The 19,524-nt window shown below is 39.5% G+C and overlaps 1 protein-coding gene across 2 annotated transcripts in view; it reads left to right on the plus strand.

The window, feature by feature from the left end:
• LOC144728920 (late secretory pathway protein AVL9 homolog) overlaps window positions 1-19,524 on the plus strand; it is a 32,307-nt gene that overhangs the window by 5,462 nt on the left and 7,321 nt on the right. For both annotated transcript variants that reach the window (XM_078608680.1, XM_078608672.1), the window contains exons 2-12: window positions 3,099-3,219; window positions 4,367-4,452; window positions 5,702-5,773; window positions 8,016-8,105; window positions 8,725-8,791; window positions 9,220-9,260; window positions 15,710-15,748; window positions 16,071-16,140; window positions 16,733-17,367; window positions 17,987-18,121; window positions 18,906-19,125. In XM_078608680.1, the coding sequence (XP_078464806.1) occupies window positions 3,099-3,219; window positions 4,367-4,452; window positions 5,702-5,773; window positions 8,016-8,105; window positions 8,725-8,791; window positions 9,220-9,260; window positions 15,710-15,748; window positions 16,071-16,140; window positions 16,733-17,367; window positions 17,987-18,121; window positions 18,906-19,125 (1,576 nt within the window). The remainder of the gene's footprint in view (window positions 1-3,098; window positions 3,220-4,366; window positions 4,453-5,701; window positions 5,774-8,015; window positions 8,106-8,724; window positions 8,792-9,219; window positions 9,261-15,709; window positions 15,749-16,070; window positions 16,141-16,732; window positions 17,368-17,986; window positions 18,122-18,905; window positions 19,126-19,524) is intronic.

Below are 19,524 nucleotides of genomic sequence, written 5' to 3' on the forward strand. Positions count from 1 at the left end.
TATTGAACACATTTAGTTTGGAAAATTTGTAGTGTAGGGCACCATCCTTTTAGCTCCCCATTCTAAATAGCCCACTGTAGAAAAACTAGCATTTCGGTTGTAGGTTTTATGCTTTGAAAATCGTGGACATGCAAAAAAAGTTCCTTTCTAATTGTTGCTGTTTAGTATCTGAGATGAATAGCTAAATTCTGAATACATTTCTGAAATGATAGGTAAAACATACTTTTTGTCAAGCATCTAACTTGCATATAATACACTTAAATTGTTATTTCAAATACAATACTTGGGTAATGAGTTGTAATTTCAAGGTCAAAGATCAAATTTTTGAAGGGTCATCCCAGAAAAATATGTTGCAGGCACCTGGAATGTTGGTCAAAATCATATAAGTAAGTTTCTCCAGTTAATGTATTTTATGAGAATCTGGAATGGTCATATATTGGTCCAGGTGACATATAATGACCCCGCAAAATGCATAGAGGGGCTGAATTACTATTGCAAAGTAGTGGAATGTGACCTGCTGGAGAATAAATGCGCTGAATAAGTCATTAAAGTTAGTGGTTCTCCTTATTTTAACTCCGGAATACTGGCCCTGCCCTTTATAAAGTGACATTTTATGTCATTACACCCATAAATACAAATTTTCCACACTAAGGACCCAATGTTGTCCTTCCGCACCTCTGATTAGCACGGTTGGCTTTATACGGTGCGCAAGAAGTTCAGCATACATGTACGCACTTGTACAACCCTTGCAAACGAAATGTTCGGGTAAAATATCTTGATTAAAAAGGATGGTCTATAAGGAGTCTACCATAGTATGTGTGCTTATCGGAACAATTACACCATTAGATATATCTGCAGGAAACATGCATAGTTTACCATGTTTTCACATGCTGAATAAAAAAATGGCTAAATATATGCAGAGCCCGCACAATCCCTCATCTGTGCTCATGGAAGATTTGCACACATCTCTTTTTATCAATTAGATGTTTCATATATTGAACCCATTGTTTCCTTTTTAATTGTATAATTTGAAAGGAAACAATTCGATACTGACAAAGGTCGATACATTGTAGTGCAGTATTTAAGTTTTTTATGTAGACATTGCATTACTTTGAATAACATAATCGGTTTATTTTTGTAGGACACATGCGTGTATAGATAAATTGTTTTGAAATCCATATTTTGTTTCGGTGGCTTCTTTTTAAATAAATGCATAGAATGAAATGTTATTGTTTATACTGCAAACATGCTCGCGTTTATATGAAATGCTGCCATGTGTAACGATGACATTTTGCGTGGAAAAGGAAAAACTGGAAATAATTATTATTTTCATAAGCCTGGTAGTGTATAAAAAATTAGTCCTGGACTTGCATCGAGGATTCTAACATTTTAAACTTGAAATGTGTTCAAGATATCTGAGTTTCCCTGCAGTGGACTGGCTTGGCAGTGTGCAATTTTGCAGTGGAATAAAATTTTGCATCAATGTGCACCTGAAGTGAAAAGAAAATGTGATTTTAAAATAATATAGTTGTGTTGGACAGTTATGGTTACGATCTTACACGCACTCTCAGAAGTTTGCAAGATTAATTTCATGGGAAAAGATTTACATAAAATAAGTAACGCAAAAGTAACTCGTACATTCTGCACCATTGACACGTTTTCGATAACTGTCACTTCACTGGAAACAGTAAAGATTTTAGTTATTACCTCCATTCTACACCACTATAGGATTCTCTTTTTTTTAGTTGGGTTTTATGTAATTGTTAAAAAAAATTGTTTATTGTAACCTTACATTGGCTGTACAAGTGGGCTTTTATGGAACTCGGGAGTAGTCTTCGTATTTTGAGGAAGCGGTCTCTGATGATATATTTTCAGTATTTTACGCCAAGCAATCTGATCGTGTCACATAGGCCCCGGCAAGGTAAGGTAAAAGGTAAAAACAACGAGCCTACCTTTACCCTACCTTTTACGCTTACCCCATACAAATTACCCGATTACAGGGTAATTACTGGGGTACTACACATGAAAAAGGTTTATAACGGTAAATGCTAGGTAGAGCACTTTATCCATATAGAATACTCTCGATCATTCCAATTTTACACGCTTGTTGTTGTATCCTCAAATCTTGTAACTCAATTTTAACCCACTTCCCAATGTGGTATCGACTGCAACCTTTGTATACTTATGTCATACTGATGACAATACTATATTCTATCATAAAAAATAATATATATATTTTTAAACATTATTTTTTATATGTTATGTTTCGGCTTGGGTCTAATTGTCCACGGTCAACTGACGTTGCCTGTAATTGGCCACGGTCCCTTACGTTATGGCAAGCTTCGGGGCCACTTCCTGGAGTCGTGGAGTTCTGTCTGCCATTACTAGTACATTTCATAAAAGCGTGTTTAAAGAAAAGTTTTTAAAAATATTACGTATTAAATGGAAGCCAAGGACTGCGCCACGGAGTTTTTAGCGGTAAACAAGTTACCGTATTTACCGGGTAATACTTTGCGCTACCTTTACCCTACCCGGTAATTCTTCCGAGCTACCTTTACCCTACCCTTTACCTTACCCCTTGGCATGTTGACACCTTTACCCTTTACCCTTTTACCCGGTAAAAAGGGTAAATTAACTTACCTTGCCGAGGCCTAGTGTCACAATATACATTCTTAAATCGCAGATTTAAAACACCCACACTATTATACTTTGTATTATTCAACATCAAATGCCAAATGTTATCACTTGTGTTGAATTCCGCTTGGTACTCTTTATCTGTACAAGCAATATGGACCAATGTAAATAGAAGAGGTTGCAGAATTGTTAAAGGGTGTTTTCTGAGACAGACATTGGGATGGATGACGAGAGTGCCACAACCAAAGCCAAATGGTGGAAATTCACTCTAATAGCGTACCTTTTGAGCACAGGTGTCGGCTTTGCAACAGATATATGATCTGGGTGATGGAAGAAAGTGATAACATGGTGTGGTTGCATCAGCGGCATTGGCCATAGTTAAATATTGCTTTTTGGCCCGTGTCAGACACGCATTTCCAAGACGGTGTTGAGACGGTGCTGCATAATTCTCTCTGCTGGTGCAGGTGGAGTTCTCGTATCCGCCTTTGCTGGAGAAAGAGGGACATGACAGCCACAGCCTACCCGAGGAGTGGAAGTACCTGCCCTTCCTTGCGCTACCAGATGGAGCTCACAACTTCCAGGAGGGTGAGGGCCACACTGTGTCTCTACTACCGTGCCTTTAACATGTGCAACATTTATTAACCCCTAATGAGGCTGTGACTGCATCATGCAGCACTGATTTAACAGCGTTGTCTTGCACACGACATTTTCAAATGATTGAATGCATAATTAAATTAAATGGGTGTCCATTGGAGAGTTTACACTGTCAATTGAACTAAAAATACATTTGTTAGAGCCTTATCTGTATTGTAAAAGGTAACAGTGCAGCCCTGCCATTGATTGCTCATGTGACTGCTAGCTGAAGGAGCACTAGGGGCTGTGTTCTTCCACACTGACAAGATGTGTTGCTAGAGGTGGGAGTACCCACACTTTACCCCACCACACACAAACCTGCTGATTGACCCTCTGTGGTGTACCCATTTTTACTGCTCGGTGGACAGTCATGGGGGGATTTTAAGAAACTTGTGCCAAAAGATGGAATTGAACCGCCGACCTGTTAGATTGCAAATCCCATTGTGCTCTCCAATTACATCACGGCAGATCCCTGTTTATATAGTGCCACGGTAACAGTCGAAACACATTTTCATTTTGTATCGTTGCCTGCATGCTATTTGTAATGAATGTGGTTAATTATTTATTGAATGTGTGGGGTTTTAATTTATAAATGTCATGTGTTTTAATGAATGGAAATAATGTGTTCTCTACGTTGCAGCATCAGAGGCAGCCCAGGTTTTCTGAAGTGCTGGTCAAGTGGGGCCATTAGAAAACATGTATTAGTGTAATGGCTTTTCATGAATGGAAATAATTTTTTCTCAATAGTGTGGAACCAAAAGGGGTGAAGTGGAGTTTAAGTGTTCCCCTTCAAGTGGGCAAATATATAACCTGCAAAAATGACACTGAAAACGATCAACATATAAATGAAATCTACTGGATGAACCTGGCTATCGTTATGTTAAACCCATTGAGGATCATTTAAGGAAGCGTAAATCTTTCTCAGCCGACAGTAAGCAAACATTACTTTCAGTGCCAATTTTACCTGTAAATAACAGCCTCGTACATCGATACGAGGATAACAGGTGTTTCTGATGAGAAGGCTGCAGCCCTGGAACCTAAACTATAACATTTAAAGTCACGTAAATACACACTTAGGGTATGGTGATATTTTCCACAGACACGGTGTTTTTCCTTCTTCCTGCCCGTGACGGAGAGAAAGGAACGGTGTATGGCGTTTCCTGCTACAGGCAGATTGAAGCAAAGGTTAGTAGAAATGAGATTTGCTGAAAAACATCTTGTGCACGTTATATGATCTGGCACCAAATAGCATACTTAAATTTTGTACATAAGGCATATGCTTCAGTACAACATTCATCAGTGCTGGCAGCTAAATGCCTCACTTCTAATTTGCAAAAACAAGCTTTAGAAAAATACCATTGCAAGTCCAGAATATATAAAATTGGAATTCATTTCTCATCCAATCTATGGTAGTGTGTTTTAGCAGCCTTAAATACAGTGAACATAAATTTTGTTTATTGTTAAGAAACCATATTGCTCACCACATTAAGTGCAACGTATCAGACTTGTTGGGATCGTACAAGCCAAAATGATTGATATAGCATCCAATACAGAAGATTACTTTTGCAGATACTCTACACACGCATCGTATTTATTGTAACACCATTTCTCATTGTGTGCTTCATCTTTTATAACAGCCCAGTACTCCATTTGTCCGTTTGTACGTCAACTAAATTACGAGAGCCTTTCAGAAGCACCGAATCAAAAAGTTATAGAAAGTGTATTTTGTAAGCATATATGCCTACATACCCTACATACAATAGTTAGTAGTATCTGCACATGGGGGGTGAGGGGGAAGAAGAGGACATCGGTGGGGACGACGGGTGAGCACCAAAGTATCGAGAAGCCCTTCCGCAGGAGCTAGAACAAGGGTGCCATAGGCCACTGAAATTCTAGTCTTGTAAATTTAAGTTGGCTTATTGTGCATTAAACTGTTGAAGTAGTATAATTTTTTACTTGCTATTATATATATAAATATACTCAAGCATTGCTGCCAGTGTGTTTTGTTCTTTGAATAGTATGTCCGTTTAAATAATATCATGTTTCATCCAATATATATCCTGAATTGAGTGACTAATTGAAATCAAAATCACGTGAATGAAGGCTGACATTTGACAGAAATATAGTTGATTCTATGCTTATAACTAGAGAAATTCGAACATTTAACATTTTTGGTCTGCCAAAAAATGTGGGTCTCACAATTAGGAGGCAAAAGGTGCATTGAACCTTAGCTTCTGAAAGTTTTCATCTGGAGGTTTTGAAGAGTGCAAATGCAAACATCATATTTTAAAATCCAAAAATAGAAATGTTGCAATTTAATCAAAGTATGACATTTCCATCATTGAATTGTTTGGGTAGCTTTCGGAATAGAGAAGCAATCTATATGCAGTCTTGCGTAATACATTTCTAAGTAACAATTTGTTCACTTACACAGACACTGAAAGTCCGTGAAGCAGATGTGACCAGGGAGACGGTGCAGAAGAGTGTCTGTGTGCTCAGCAACACGGTAAGTGGCAATTTTGATGCAGTGTAGGAGAGAGGTGTGCGAGAAACTCTCCTGGAAGATGAGTGCTTTCCAGCTACTAATTTGCTCTTTCCATGAAATGTCAGCCTATAGAAGGTCATATATTTTTTTCAACAAAACTCCATTTGGTTTATTTGCATGTGCATTCTTTTAGAGTATGAAAGAGTTGTATTTTTGTATTCCTTTGGTTTTGGGTAACATTATTTTACATTGTGAAAATAACAACACGCAGCAGGAGTTGGTTTGCTGTATGGTAACACTAGGGTGATTGATTTTACTTTTTTGGTTGATACATGCCTGCTCATGCAAAAGCAATAGATTCAATACTTCTTTCGGTGTGTGTCTAAAATGTATGCACACTATTATAATAGTTTGTGAATAGTTTGTGGTCAAACTTGAGAGGACTCTTAAGAATTGACAAAATTGTTATAAAAATAAAGCAGCAAGAATCTTTAAGATTTTCACACCTTTGTCTAAGTTATTATTAACAGTGGTGCATTTATAATGTTCATAGCAATTACTGTCGTTTGTTACGTTAATTTAAATACCGAGCAGACATCTGTATAATGCCTTAACAGGACAGATACAAATTATGTAGGTGCTTTTTTGGGACACTAATTATGGTATTGTCTTCTCAAAGGGAAATACTTGAACCATGTACAGCATCACAAAATGGCTCTACATTTCTAACCATTCTCCACTTGGTGAAATAATTCAGAGAAGTATAATGACATGTTACATATTTATCTTGATAGACAAGAGGTTTCCTATGGTATCATAAGTAGGAACATTTGAAAAGAATAAAGCATGCAAATGAGTGAGAAAGATCATACTGATTGAGATGGCTTTAAGATAATCAAATGTAGGTATCTGAGAAAATCATGTGCTGTGTGGTGTGTGAACATCGCCACTGGGGAGACAAAGGCGGCCGGGCGTGGTCAATCCAAGTCCCGGGTGAAGCCGGGTAGTAAAGCTAGTTTTCTTTTATCTGAATACTCAGATTGTAAATGTTGTGGCTTGGCTCTCCAACACACCAGTGTGCTGTACTAGTAACGAATTGGCATGTTCTGTTTACGTGACAAACCTTACTAATTGGCTGTGTAGCGTGGTGGCGGGTTTAACAACACATATATTTACGCGATCTAACCAAAAAAACACTGTATTATGAATTATATTGGTCGCGAAAGCCTACATATTAAACTGTTAATTTTGTGTTTTTTTCAAACCCATAGTAATAATATTAATTCCCAAGATTGTATTAACATAATCGTGCCTTGAAAAGGAAATTGACAATTTCGGGTTTTAAAACTTGATGTTAATATGGGTTGATGTTTCATATGAATTACATGGACAATTTAAACAGTGGTCGTGATAATTTCTATGCAGCAGGATGCATTTTAAGCAGATGGCTAGTGGATGTGTATTCAATGAGCAAGTGTCTAACTACAATCTGGTAGTTCTATGTCAGCAAAATTATGATTACAATTGAGATAAAAACCTCAGTTGAACGTTAGCTAAAGGTGATAACAGTACGCATGTTTAGCTTAATGCCCACGTTGACCTACAGCACCAGCTGTGCATAGGCCTCTGCAAGGTAAGATAGTTTACCATTTTTACCGGGTAAAAGGGTAAAGGTAAAGGGTAAAGGTGTCGACATGCCAAGGGGTAAGGTAAAGGGTAGGGTAAAGGTAGCGCGGAAGAATTACCCGGTAGGTATTATTATAATGTTTTATTATTTCCCTTCTACATGACTTTACCGAAAGAACCAAGAATATGAATCCCTGCAGTCACGAAAGCTTTAAATCGAAATATTACCCGGTAAATACGGTACCTTATTTACCGCTCGCTAAAAGCTCCGTGGCGCAGTCCGTGGCCTCCATTTAAAATTTGAATCATCAAGAGTATTCTATATGAATAAAGCGCTCTACCTTGCATTTACCTGTTATAAACCTTTTTCATGTGTAGTACCCCAGTAATTACCCTGTAATCGGGTAATTTGTATGGGGTAAGGGTAAAAGGTAGGGTAAAGGTAGGCTCGTTGCTTTTGACCTTTTACCTTACCTTGCTAAAGGGTTAAAGGTAAGGGTAGAGTGATTGTATTGTGGTAAGGTAAAAGGTAGGGTAAAGGTAGGCTCGTTGTTTTTACCTTTTACCTTACCTTGCCGAGGCCTAGCTGTGGACTCACTCGTCAATATCTCACTATGCTTGTTTTTATGTCGTTCAGCCACTGTTTGGTCTGCTGCAAGCAAAGCTGCAGCTCATTACGCATGCCTACTTCGAAGAGAAGGATTTTTCTCAGATTTCAATCCTCAAGGTAGGTGATTGCTGTGGCTACATCACCTCAGTTTTATTGTTCCTATATAAGTAAACAACATTCTGAAACCCACATTTGCGAGCGGATCTACTTTTACTGTATAAAAAATGTATGGTAAACTTTGCATCGTTACATTGTCATGTTTTTCATGTATGCATAGAATTAATTATCTCACTAATACTGGGAATTTCCACAAGCTACGCAATCTGTAACAAATGTTGAATAGTCTTAATGTATACTTTGGGTGTAAATAATTAGCATGTGTTTTTTTCGTGACAAACCTTACGAATTGGCCGTCGGGTAGTGGCGGATTTAACTACACATTTATATTTAGGCAATCTAACCCAAAACCTTTATTATGGATAAATTATTTTAACTGACAATCGTATAAAAGCAACATGTAATAAAAAAAACTTTAACATTTTTATATAATTTTAATGATGAAGACGATAATAAAGTATTTAACCTGTACTGTAATATGTTACTAGTTCTATAATGTTTTGCTGAAAACGTGAGACCCTGATAGAAATGATCTACAGTGCTCACAGCATTGTACGTAACACCGCACTGCTGCACTCTACATTTTGGTTTTACAAAGCTGTATTGTTTTATGCTGTAGGAGTTGTACGACCATGTGAACAGCTCCCTCAAGGGAAGCCTATTGGAAGGCTCCCAAGCGTTCCTCGGTGAGTCAAAGCTTTTACTTAGTCTGGCGCTTTGTTTACCCTTATTACAGGCCTCTGAAGGATTAATAAGTTATCTTACGGAATTCATACATTGTCACTCACCTGCTTAGCTTATATAGTTTATGGGTATACACTATATTGATTATAGCAGCTGTGTTTTACCATAACAACCAAATTAATAGGTGCGTACAGTACTCCAATCCTTAAGCTCCTTTAAATATGACATATCTCATAACCACATGGCTTAGCCTGTTTTAGTGCATATATACTGTAGTGTACATACATAACGAAATAAATAAGTATCAATACTGGAAACAAATGTAATCTAGGCATCCATTGATAATGTGCTTGTGGTGTTCTGTTGCTGTTCTGCTCTTTAATTGGTAATTTAAGTTGACAAAAGGTTGTCCCTGCTATCCCCTGTGTAGGTCTGTCTGCACGTGATCTGGTGTTGCGTTTCAAGCACAAGGTAAAGCAGCACCGATACGGTGTTGCCTTTCTCTTACATCTCGCTGTCGCTGCCCTTTGTTTAACAGCTGTTGTTTGAAAAGGCACGGTGTGCAACTCGCAGCGGCGAAGCTGTACAGCTTTGTCATCGTCGGGATCATACATGGTGGTGACATTTGTACACGTCCTCCAACAGAGCTTATGTTACGTGGCAAGCAAGGCCCACATTGATTATGAAGCATAGGCCTGAATGTTGGAGGAGGAGTGACTATACATTCAATAGTCTCCTAGCAGTGAGCCTTTTGGGTGGAATAAGTGGTGATTGTGGGTCCACCTGGATCCTGAATGTAAAATGTGGACCTATCTCATTGCCCTCAACTATTGCCCCAATAAGTTTATGCTTTTGCTCGTACCTTTTTGCCTCAGAATATGTAATGATTGCAATCTTATTGAGCGTTTGTATCGTAAGTATTAATGTTGTCCTGGCATTCAAAGGTTTGCTGTATGTTAGAGCGCATAGTAAAAGTATTTGTGGCGTTAACCTCTTCAGCAGTGCAGAGGCACGTGTTTGGAAAATGCAAGGGGAAGTGCTTAAACTTGCGGATAGAGGCCTCGATGTGCTGTGACGAAAGAGGCCAAGGAGGACCTTTGCCTGAAATGTTGCTCATTATATATTATTCTAAGGAAAAGTAATGTATTCATATGTTCAGTGTATTTGCTGTGTGGTTGTGGTACCACTGCAAATGAGTATCAACAAATAATGTGTTTTAATTGGAACAATAAATTAGCTAGTATTATTGGCTAGTGTCCTTACTAGAATGCATATTCGCTTTCATAAGACACGAGGTCATGTTACCAAAAGAGTAAACACTTTTTAGGCATTGTCATTTTTACAGAAACATTTGCTTTACTGAAAGAAGCCATGTGTTCAACGGGGCCTATATTATTATAAACGCGCGAGCCCCACGAAGAACTCGATGTATAATACACGTAAATTGATATCCCTATTCAGATTTCATGGGTAGCATCTGGCACACGTACCACGGGAGATTGTGCTGATTGTTCGGTAATGGTGGCAATGGTGTAGTTGTCAGTGAAAAACGGGAAATCCTGCTTTTGTAGGAGGCTGCTCCGGGAAGGTTCATGCATTGCACGGATCTGCCCTGGCAGCTGCCTGCCAAGCTGTCAGCTGACATACAGTGCTTAAATACTTATTTATTTGTCCTGAGCTTTTTGCCCCATTGTACACTGGTTTCAATGTATAATGGGATAAATTGCTCGACCGCTGATTTACATTTTCACGTAATGGTGTAGTTTTACGTTATGAATTGTGTCTTAATGTAGATAAGTGTTAGGAAGGGCACAGGAAAAACATCAGTTTTATGGTAGGATGCATTGGCGGAATTATCCACAAAATATTCCACATTAAATATTATCCATGTTTGTTATGGATTGCGGTTGGGCTACAGTATTTGGTCTCTGTATATAAGTTCTTAACAGATATTGGAGCAACTGCGCTGTTTAAATTGCAGCACTCAAGGTTAAGTAGCATAACAAATATAATTAAATGTTCTGAAATATTTAATAGTTTTTTTTTAATGATTCGACCAATGGGCATGTTTGTCTTTTTTAATATGTTGGAATTATTAAAGGAATACGGCTGAACGTTATGTTTAGAACAGGAAACAAGCCTCTTTATTTTTTGTAACAATTTAATCAAAGAAATACAATGTTGCTGAAATCAATAGACTCTGAAACATGATATAAACTGGAGCATGGGGCATTGCAAATGGTGAGAGAGTGCATTGTGTGTGATAACAGTTGAGGCGAAAATGTTTTTGTCAATACTGCTCATTGAGGAAGCTATGTTATGGCATAGTTTTTCTTAATATATGTTGCCACAAACGTATCCATTCTGCAGTTTGTGGTGTGATCTTACATGATTAATTTAGTGGTATTGATTGTATGTACGTTGAACTTCTTTCACACCATACGTAACCAACCCTGTTAATCGGACGTGCGAGGAAAGGACAACAGACTCTCTAGACCAGGGGTCTGCAACCTTTAAGACATAAAGAGCCACTTGGACCCGTTTCCGAAGGAAAAAATAAACTGGGAGCCGCAAAACCATTGCAACATTTAAAACAAATATAACACTGCATATGTTGTTTCTTACCTTATTGCTATATACAGGATCGTGCAGTCAGCTGTCAATCTGAATAAAAAATGACTTTTTCACTTAACAATGTAAAATATATTTTTGCAAATTAATAGCTAAATTACCTGGTTAATGGGATTTTTGCTCCTGAACCTCAGTGCACAGTGTCTGCACATCAGGGCTGTAAGACGTCACCTTCATTTTCACACAGGCTTGCAAGCTGTCATCTGTGAGGCGTGATCGATGTTTGTTTTTAATATAGTTCATGTTGGAGAAGACCTGCTCACATACATATGTGGAGCCGAAGATCGACAGGACTCCAAATGCATACTTTTTCATGTTTATATAAGTGTTGGGGGTGGCATTCCATGTTTCGAATACAAGTTTGTCCTGTTTGGGAAGGTTTTCAATATCACTCCATTTATGATTCTGAGCCAGAATGGCCTTCTGACGGGCAACATCCTCAAGAGTAGCGGTCAAGCATTTGAACTTGGACACCCATATATCTTTGTCGGCTATATCGGCCAGTTCCATCTCAAGATCAGGTTGACTTACACCTTCAAATGCAGTCATATTCAATAGGGATGGATCGATCGCCAGGGGAGTGACAGGGAAGGATAATGTCGTTTTTTCCTCTCTGAACTCACAGAATCTTTTCCCAAACGAACTTTGCATTGTGGTGATTGCAGACTTGAAATATTCCAAATTTATCGTATCATGACTTTGTTTGAACTCTCTCAAAGAGGGAAAGTGAGACAGTGTACCTCTCTGTAAATCTTTGACAAACACTGTCAACTTGCGCTCGAATGCCAAAACCTCCTCCAGCATGTGCAGGGCTGTGCCTCCTTTCCCCTGAAGGGTTGTATTTAGCGTGTTTAGATGTGCTGTCATGTCTACCATAAAATGTAATTTTTCCAGCCACTCTGGCTGTTCCAGCTCAGCAAAGGTGAGCTCTTTGCTGCCCAGGAAGGTTTTTACTTCTTCCAAACATGTGACAAAGCAACGGCAACGTTATTGCCTGTCACCGGGCGGGCAGTGTGGAGCGGAGCGGCGACCTGTCAGCAGCGGCAACGCCAGAGCAGGTGTCACAGTGCGCCTCCTCCCCTCGCTAGCATCCGCCCCGGAGCCGCGGTCAAGGTTCAAAAGAGCCGCATGCGGCTCCGGAGCCGCAGGTTGCCGACCCCTGCTCTAGACTATTAAATGTATTCCTTTTGGGAATGTTGAAAACATCAGTGTTTATAGTGCACCTACCCCATAACATTCACAGGTACAGTAATGTTACTTTTCAAATAAAGCAAATTTGCTAGTTACTACTTGATCCATTTCCACATAAAAAATAAGGCCTATGCATATATCTACTTTGTGATTGGCTTCCACCTGCATATTAACACCTTCAGGGTTTTGTCCCAATAGGCCTTGAAATTATCCATATGAAAATGAGTAATTTAAAGTGGTAAAATTCTCTGGCTTAATAAAGTTAGCCTTAAGGGAGTGCTTATTTGTGGAAGTAAGGGATATTGATTGCTTCTGTTGATCTTTATGTAAGCCTTGGAATTATTAGTCTATGCTTGTGTAAATATGTCTGAATGAAAGGGGATGGACTGAGCTACAGTATTGTCATGGATAGTGAGATAATTTAACATACAGTGGTGATACATTAATTGATAATTGCAGGTTTCTATAACTACAACAGTTTTCTTTTTGTGGTGACAGTTTGTCTAAGTTAAAATATGTAAATTGGAATAAGAATTATTGTTACATCAATGTTATAATATGATTTTGTGCAGTGGTTTCAGATGTTTTAAACAGAGGTGCAGCACAAATAACCTCTTGAGTTAAATAATGAATTCAGGCTGACGTGAGATGCTCTTTCATGTACACAAAGGATGTAGTCTGAGGACACTTATTGTTGGGGGGCTTTCCTAAGTGTACAAATGCCATTTTGCCAAAGCCAAAATGTCAACAACAAATAAATCATAATTTACAAACACCTTGTCAAAGGTAGCTTTCAGTCGTTGCCCGAGATCTCAAGTGATGGCCTCCGATGTCACGAGAGGCTTCACCTGAGAACAGTGTTTGAGAATGGCAACTGTAGATGATCGCAGGCGATGCGCACTGTCTTTTACAGTTCATTCTATCACCTTCAGAATATTTGTAGGTGTTTTAAACGATATTAATGGACACGTAAATATAGTTTTCCATAGAATGTTATTTTAAGTAATACAACATTTTGTTTGAAATGTTTTACTGTGTGTGTGTGTGTTCATGCGTGCATGTCAGTGTGTTGTACGGAATGTGTGTAGAAGCCATTTCCTAAAATATTCATGGACAGGCATGGGTTTTAGCCCAATCCTTTGTTTTAGTCCTTAAGCATTCTAGACCATTGGACATGGGATGAAAATCGTGAATGTTTGTTTACATGCTATTAAGTCCAGATAGATATGCTTATCATTCGACCAATTTTTCCCTCGTACAGTAATCTCTCTATGTTTTAGTTTATTTAACATTTGTCAAATATAAGGGAAAAAGTTTAAATATCTAAATCTTGCAGTTCTGAATATCTCTCTTCTTTTGAAAAGTAAGAACCACATAATAGCCTTAACCATTAAAATATGATAAAATACTAACTATAAGGATTTTTGTCATTTTAAGAAATATATATACACATATTGTTCCTTTGTTAAATGGGAAATACCTGAATCACATTCATATATACAGCTCGTGTTTACTACTCTTGCAAAGTGTCTATAGTTTTTGCACATTTATATTTTCTATTAATGTTTCTTCAGGCATTAAAATAAAAAAAAATTGCCAGGTCGTTCGTTATTACATATCCTGAATGGAAACAACCTTGGACTTGGACAAAGATGCGGCTTTCAGTTGCGCAGCTGATTTGCTTTTTCATTATCCTTTTTAATGAGAGCTGCCTCTTGCCACACAATAATTTCACTACATTTGTGGCTTCATTTGAAATCTCAATGCTGAGCAAACTAAATCAACTGATGAACACGTCTGCTGACCAAACTGGGACCATAAAAACAGACCCTCAAAGTAATGTTTCACTTTGAATGAGCTGGTGTTATTACTTACTTATTGCTCTGGCTCGGGGCTTAAAACAGTCATTGTTGCAGAGCACTTGGATTAATTCTGCTACTTGATCATCAAACAACAAAGCCCCTTACAGCATGTTGTTTATTTTGCTGAAAAATGCCATCACCAATGTCCATGCAATATACATATATGACTATTTAAAACAACAGCAGCACTGAAGACACACTTAGAAGGTTTCTGATCAGGGGTTCATTCAGCCCATCATCCCTAATGAGGCTGATAAGATCAGTACTGTATTTTGGGAAGTCAGCAGTGGTTATATCGGAAGAGACTAGCCCTTACTTTGGGAACATAGGACTTTCGCTGCCATCTAAGGGTCTGCACGAGAGAGGAATGTTTTCCAATGTTAGCTTGAACAAAGAGATGCTTTAACTTTACTTTGGAGTGCTATACATGGTACAGTACAATCATTTATAAAATAAACACATTCCTGCGGAGGGAGCTGGTAGGAACGTTGGGTTGCTCGGTCAATGGCCAGGGTCAACGGCGGCGTGGTGTATTCCACAAATATGACTGAGGGCGGGCACAAGCCGGCGTGAGTAGGTTAAACGTTGAGTTTTATAAGGGCACCACGGGGTGACCAGCCCCTCCCCACCCAGCCCCACCCCTCCCAGCCCTCCCCACCCTCCCAACCCAGCCCCTCCCCACCCTCCCCACCCAGCCCCTCCCCACCCTCCCCTCCCCACCCAGCCCCACCCTCCCCACCCTCCCCACCCAGCCCCTCCCTGCACGACGGACTGACACAATAATCCCATGTGGGCTGGTGTAACCAGGAAATTCCTACCAGTATAATCTCAGCCCTTTGTTAATGCACTGCTAGATGGACTCCCCATGCCGTGTCAGTCTTGGGGGTTGTTTGACCATACTTCTCCACGCTGGTCAGTGCACAGACCGGTTCAGATATATCGTTTGCCATTGATGTCACTTGTGGCAGTGTATCACTGAGATCGCCAGAATCATAGTGAGGTCATCTAACCATTACAACACCACTCCAGTATATATACACTTTATACTGGGTTATTTTTTTTATATGACAATTCTATTATTGCCCAAATAGAGGACTGTTTCTACTAATTACGTGCTGTTTGCTCTGAAAAGTTACGAATGTTGATGGATAAATGGTTGAAGCTGTATTCCATATTTTCGCACTCGGATTTTGTATTAAATATTATTGCGTGTTATTAAAGCAACTGTTTTTGCAGGTTCTCATTTTATTCAAGCTTCTGCTTCTGGAAAAGAAGGTAATCTTACAATATACATCATGGTTCTTTTGGGATTGAGAAACATACTGTAAATGCTTAATAAATACTGCTTCACAATTGAGACACTAAGCTTAGTTAGGTGATGTCAGTGATATTTTTATAATTGTCAAGCATGTTTTGTTGCAGTATTACTCATTACTAACGTGTAAAGCTATTGCATATTTTATTATGCAGGTATGCAAGTAGTACAACGATGAGATTTTTTGGTATGACTGTGACTTATCATCCAATAATTTTGTGTTGTTTTTATAACAATGATTGCATCCTTATGGCCTTAACATTCGTATGTTCTTTTTCACAGGTCATGTTTGTAGGCTCCCCAGTTCACAAGCTAGTCTCTCCAATGATTGCTCTGCTGTCTCTCTTTCCAGGTGACGTATGCACCAGCAACCCAAATATGAATGAAAAAGGCTTGGCTGGGGTTTTCTTTTGTTTGAGAAAAGTATTTTGAATTTTGATTTAAAGCTTTCGTGACTGCAGGGATTCATATTCTTGGTTCTTTCGGTAAAATCACGTAGAAGGGAAATAATAAAAATACAACAATAAAAATTATCACGACGTTTCGACTGCAACACAAGCAATCATCATCAGGTGTGAAAACCACAACAAGAACACTTTTTTTTCTTGTTGTAGTTTTCACACCTCATGATGATTGCTTGTGTTGCAGTCAACATCGTGATCATTTTGATTGTTTTATTTTTATTATTTTATTATTTTCCTTCTACGTGACTTTACCGAAAGAACCAATAATATACAAGTATTTTGGCTTTGTTATTACCAAAGCTGGCATAGTTTGTTGATTTATCTTCAGTGTGGTTATTAAATTGTATTTAAAAATGTCAAGTGGACCAACTCCTATTTAAATTGAGTGCAACACATAAATGTCCTCTGCTAATCTATTGTGTACGATCCTGCCTGTGGTTCACCTGCTAAGTAAAATGTTGGTGTTTGTTTCCCTCTTAGGCATGATAGAGTATGGCCTACTGGAATCGTCATGGTACAAGCCACACAACAGTGTGTCCTCGGAACGCGACGTAACAGACATCAGCACGGATGAATTTGTGTCTGTGTCCGCATCGGACATCCCCGAGCCTGGCGAGTCTCGTTCCCAGTCGGAGGACACCAACGGGCAGCTGGACGAGAACAGCCCAACTCCGGACAGTGACACGAGCCTCGGCCGAACGCCCACGGCAGTCGTGCTGCTCAGGCCAGAGGAAGAGTCGGCACAGCGCTCCCAGGACCGGCTCAGCCCGTACCGCTCGCGCAAGACCCGCCCGTCGCCGGCTTCCTCCGAGAGCGACTGGGAGACTCTCGACCCTGGACTGGAAGGCGAAGACCTGGGACCACTTGCCACAAAGGCACAGGAGCAGGACTACTCTGTGGAGCATGGCGTGGGATCTCTCATCTTGTCACCGGCACAGGATGAAGAGAGCGCAGCGAGGGCGACGTCCGCTCTTCCCGTAGCGCCGTTAGGCCCGGTTCATGCGCAAGTTGGCAAGCAGGATGATCAAACGGCCAAGCGTGACGTTCACGTGCCGGGAATTGTATCTGGGTTGGAGGAGGACCTACATGGTATGCCGTTGCCCATCTTCACCAAGGTAACTCCATACAGAAACAATTTAACGGAGTGTTGAAATGTGGGTTTTCTAAATGTTATTGTACATATACTAATGGCTCAAGAGTATTCACTGTGCATGCCGTGAGTCTGTCGTTCGTTCAAATTAAGGTTAAGAATGAAAACGCCATGGAACTGCATCATGTTTGATCAAAGTTTAAGTGTATTTTAATACGTTGAGCTGAAATTAATGATCATTATGGATCTGCTGTTTTATCATGCATTAAATCATGTCATGCTTCTAAAATGAGATACAGATTTTTAGTGCCTTTTATTTTAAAAGGTGGAATTTACCCAATTATTTTTTAATGGCAGCTTTTATTTGTATGTATTTGTAAACAAGAATTGTGACTCGTGTATTATATCATATTTAATAGTTTAGCCAGCATATAGCATAAAACAGTGATTAAAATATAGAGGATTAATGTATAAAACCAGATGATTGAAATATAGATAGCAACCATCACCCCCTACTGCGAAGAGCCTCCTGAAAAAGAGACTAGAGATTAGGTGAGGCTTCCCTGGGTAAACAAGCGTCATAATCTTAAAAGTGTCAAATGGAGTGCTAAGTACATGTCATTACTCGTGCTGTGGTGCTCCAGGGCTATCTGCTGCTGCCCTACATGGCTCTCCAGCAGCATCATCTCCTCTCGGACGTGTCGGTCCGCGGATTCCTCGCAGGTGCCACCAACGTCTTGTTCCGCCAGCAGAAACACCTCTCGGATGTCATCGTCGATGTACGCGATTGTCGAAACGCAGCACCACTCCCGCGCACATGCACAGCATTTCTCTATTTTGCTCATAATTTCAACAATCATTTAATAATGCGTATCTCCTATTTGTCACTCTACTTGTGACTTTTGGGCTAACATTGACTAATCAGTAGTTTCATTTTTTATGGCATTTGCCAAGCATAACACCTATAATGTGAAAAGTGTAAGAGTGAAGATTGTTGGTGGGTAATGAAAAGTGTCTTGAACAGAGTAGGTTTACATGGTGTTTGAAGAACAGATTCTATTCCTTAACATGCTGAGCATATCCTGAGCTCTTGCAAATTCAGGGGTTTAGCAGAATACCACTATCCCGAACAAGCACATGATTGGCAATCCCACTAAAGAACCTCCTGCATCTAATCTCTACCTCAAAAATAAAGTTTCACGTAAGGGTGAATCCGCACATCTGACGGGCACATCCTGCCACTGCTTTCGCAGGTGGAAATTTAATGGAATCCCACTTTATGCGCCTGTAGAAACACCCACCAGACCATTGGCCACATTGTGTACACACCCACTAAAGCCATTCCATGGTTAAGTAATCTGGGCAGAAACTTAGAAGTTTATATTCATCCATCCATACGTAATAAACATTCATCCAAAAGTGAGATTTGCGAGATATAAAATTTTAAAAGTGTTCTCTTATTGCGAGGCACTGTTTACAGAGCATACGTCAGTTATAGCTGTACATAGCATGATTGTGTTGCAATAGCAGTTACACAGATGTGTGTGTTCTCACTAATTACAGGTGGAAGAGTGTCGGCTGGAAATACAGGACCCAGAGCTGCGGCGCATGCTGGCGCTTGGCACGGCTGATCTTCGCTTTGCAGACTGGCTGGTGAAGCATGTAGCGGATAATCGACAAGACGTCTTCCTTGACGGCACGGGTTGGGAGGGTGGCGATGAGTGGGTGCGGAGCCAGTTCTCCTTCTACTTGCTGTCGCTCCTGTCGACCACATTGCAGCCAGGTAACAACAGAGGCTACCCTGGATGCCCACACTACGTTGTGAAATGCTTGAAGGCAGAATTTGCGAAGTAGTTGTACATGCCAAAATGTAATGGACACTTGTAAGCTCTTAATTATATGCGGATAATACACAGCCTGCTGTCACCTCTGCTATTTAAGTGTTGGTAATTTAGTTATATTAATCCATGTATTAAGATAACTGCATGTGCTTTGGTATGGGCGATAGGAAAGTAACATTTATTGAAAATGTAGTTTTGGAATTATTATGCAGTGGCAGTTTTCTTAATTGAAAATATTTCACGAGTTAAATAGATTTTTTTAAACGTCTTAAAGTTTCAATTGTATTTAAAATAGATACATATGATAATTACACATGCATTGTAGGTACACATTTAATTTA

This window comes from Lampetra planeri, chromosome 2 (assembly GCF_965212315.1).
Source record: "Lampetra planeri chromosome 2, kcLamPlan1.2.h2, whole genome shotgun sequence".
Taxonomy (NCBI): domain Eukaryota; kingdom Metazoa; phylum Chordata; class Hyperoartia; order Petromyzontiformes; family Petromyzontidae; genus Lampetra; species Lampetra planeri.